General features: G+C 40.4%; 1 protein-coding gene across 1 annotated transcript; it reads left to right on the top strand.

The window, feature by feature from the left end:
• The first annotated feature begins 6 nt into the window (after positions 1-6).
• Positions 7-438, top strand: LOC134284805 (keratin, type II cytoskeletal 2 epidermal-like). Its single transcript, XM_062844092.1, has one exon. The coding sequence runs from the start codon at positions 25-27 to the stop codon at positions 271-273; it is 249 nt and encodes an 82-aa protein (XP_062700076.1). The 5' UTR covers positions 7-24; the 3' UTR covers positions 274-438.
• The last annotated feature ends 2,638 nt before the right edge of the window (positions 439-3,076 follow it).

The raw sequence follows: 3,076 nt of genomic DNA, 5'->3' as shown, positions 1-3,076 counted from the left end.
GGAGCCAATGCCGCATCCCAAGGAATGGGAATGGGAGGAGGATTCCCCGGCATGGGTGGTGGAATGAGTTCTTCAAACGCCAACGCCGGTGCACAAGGTTTCGGAATGGGCGGTGGATTCCCCGGAATGGGTGGCGGCATGGGAGCTTCGTCCGCAAACGCTGGCGCCGCTTCGCAGGGATTCGGAATGGGTGTACCTTTCGGAGGCATGGGTATGGGAGGATCGGCGGCCAATGCTGGAGCGCAAGGTATGGGCCAGGGATTTGGTGGATAAGTAAATAGTGTATTGTTCAGGTTACTGCTAGGTGCTCGAAGCATTTCATATTGAAGCTATTTATTTATTTTAAAAGAACGTATTAAATTGTTGATATAGCGTACATGTACAGTACATGTGCATTGTGCATCAAGAGTAATAAACGAATAAAAATGATTGAAACTATTAGCAAAATCGTAATACATTTTTAATAGATGATGACAGTACCCTTTTTAGTATAAGCAGTGCTGACAATGTAATTCCGACTCCTAGATTCAATCACCTAGGGTAAGTGCTCCAATTATGGCTATAGTACCAATTATTCGCCGTAGTTGATTTCCAACCTTTAACGATGTAAATCAACAAGAAAAAAAAATGTGAACAACAGATCACGTTCACAGAAGAGAATTGCACTCATTTAAGCTCCACATTTTGCTCAAATTGTGGTAGAAATAAATCATTTTCCTTAAAATTTCGGCTTTCTTGCACCCTCTTTCACCATAGTGTACCAGTTATAGCCAATTCCATAAGGGATGCACATGCAAATAGTGCGAAAAGGAACCGAAGATAAAAAATGTATCCATAACTGGTCCTATCATTGGCACACGCTATTATAAATATTAAAAGTAGTTTTGGCTCCGTTTCTATATTTTTCCTGTAAAGCACGGAAACTAAGCTATCTTTTAACATATTGATGACATTCGTTGGTCTTCTCGTTATTTTTGTACAGGCACCCTATTGCTTATTTTAAAAACTGAGCCTGAAAATATGGTATTTGTGTGGCTAGACCAATTCGATGAGAAAGTCACGAAAATCCCGCTCTCACTTTGGTATTTCAGGCCAAACATTTCAATAGGTCCTATTTGCATTTTAGAGGCTCTCTTTGTCCACTTTCTCTTTCAATTATTGCAATGTAATGGTACACTTTTCAACTATTTTTTCAGTACAAATCAAAAGACGATTGTTTTAACCATCGTTCAATGCAAGGAGACAATCATGATTCTAATAAACAGCTGAGATATTAACGAAAGAGAGGGAAACCAAAGAGAGCCTCTCTTCTGCAGATTGGACCTTTAGACATGTTTGGCCTGATTTAAGATCAATGTCATCGACTGTCATCGAAAAATGCAGATGAACATAAATTGGCATTTTATGCCAAAAATATTGATAATTGCCAAAATTATAGAAGATTGAACATGACGGATTTTAGTACAAAAGTTTGGCTGGGCTTATTTTTGCTACTGAGTAGGGTAAAAGCCCCCTTCTTCGGCCTAGTACCTATATTCATCTCATTTTGTCTCAAGGACTAGAGATGTGCGCCGTCGAGATTTATTACTTCACGCCGCCGGATGTTTTGATTTTCTAGCACGCCGCCAGCTTAAAACTCACCACGTCGCCGAACTTAGAATTTCCCCAATAATCTTCAGAAAATAATCGATTTAAGTTTAAATGCTCCCAAAATGAATGCATGTCATTCATTGCCGAATAAACAAAATATTTCGCTCAATGATCCTGTTGAGATTTTAGTTACTTTTTAGTCACTTATATATCATCATATAAAAATCCTAGCAAATATCATATTCTTCACACAAGGTGTATAAAGCATGCAATGACAGCATGCATGCTTTTCCCCGCGTGACGTCATAACGACGTTCGTTTATAATTGAGGGGATCAATTTTTCATTACATACATACAAAATGTGAGGAATTTCAAAATCAACCCAATTTTCTCCGGTGTAATGAAATCTGAAGAATTCAGGTTCTAATAATTCAATTCATGCCATAACTTAAGAATTATTTAGGCAGCATCCATTTATTACGTAACGCTAAAATTTATATTTTTGCGACCCCCCCTCCCCCTCCGTAACGCTTTTTTGTATGGAAATCCAAAAATTTTTGTATGGGCCGTAACGCTTGGCCATACTACCCCCTCCCCCAAGAGCGTTACGTAATTTGTGGACTGCGCCTTATGGATTTTTTTTTATTTATTATGGAACGTTTAATTGTCTGCCGCACTATATACGAGTGCGCAATTACAAGTTACTACACTAAAACCTCAATTTATGCACATGGCTGGGGGTGCATAAATTAAAAAAGGCATAAAATGAGGGAAATTTGTGCATACAAAAAAACGCTTCCGTAACGCCTCTGAATCCCGCCGAAAATGCTCTGAAACTTCCTGAAATGGCTCCAAAATTCCCCTTAAACCGCCTCGTACCCCATGTAACGCACCTGCGACGCTCCGAAACCCCCGAAAACGCCTCCATAAGGCCTCTGAATCCCGCCAAAAATGCTCTGAAACTTCCTGAAATGCCTCCAAAATCCCTCTAAAATCCCCTCGGACCCAATGTAACGCATCTGAACCCCCAAAAACGCCTGCCTAACGCCTCCGAATCCATCTAATACCCACTTGCACCCGTTTAACGCACGTGAGATCCTCGGAAACCCCCGAAAACGTACCAGTAACGTCTCCAAACCCCGTCGAAAATCCTCTGAAACTCTCTGCAATGCTTTCGAAAACCCCCTCAGACCCCCGAAAACCCCCCGGAGATCTCCTGGTACCTCGCGGAAACCCCTGGGAACCCCCTGAAACTCCCCTGTGACTTCCATTTGCTCATCCTTATAAACACCCTTTAGCCGCCGTTGCAATAGTTACCATCATATTCTTATGCACAATATTGGTTCTGAGTAGCTTTCCCTTAATTTTTTTTTTTTTTTTTTTTTGTATCTGTATTAACGAGATTTTTAGCCCTAGGCTAGTTCATCTCGGTGTAGTAAATTGGGTACCTGCTATAAATGTTATTTTAATTGACATTATAAATAT

The sequence above is a fragment of the Aedes albopictus genome, unplaced genomic scaffold (genome assembly GCF_035046485.1).
Source record: "Aedes albopictus strain Foshan unplaced genomic scaffold, AalbF5 HiC_scaffold_936, whole genome shotgun sequence".
Classification (NCBI taxonomy): Eukaryota; Metazoa; Arthropoda; class Insecta; order Diptera; family Culicidae; genus Aedes; species Aedes albopictus.
Note: the sequence above shows the minus strand (reverse complement) of the source record. Positions and strands in the feature narration are given on the sequence as shown.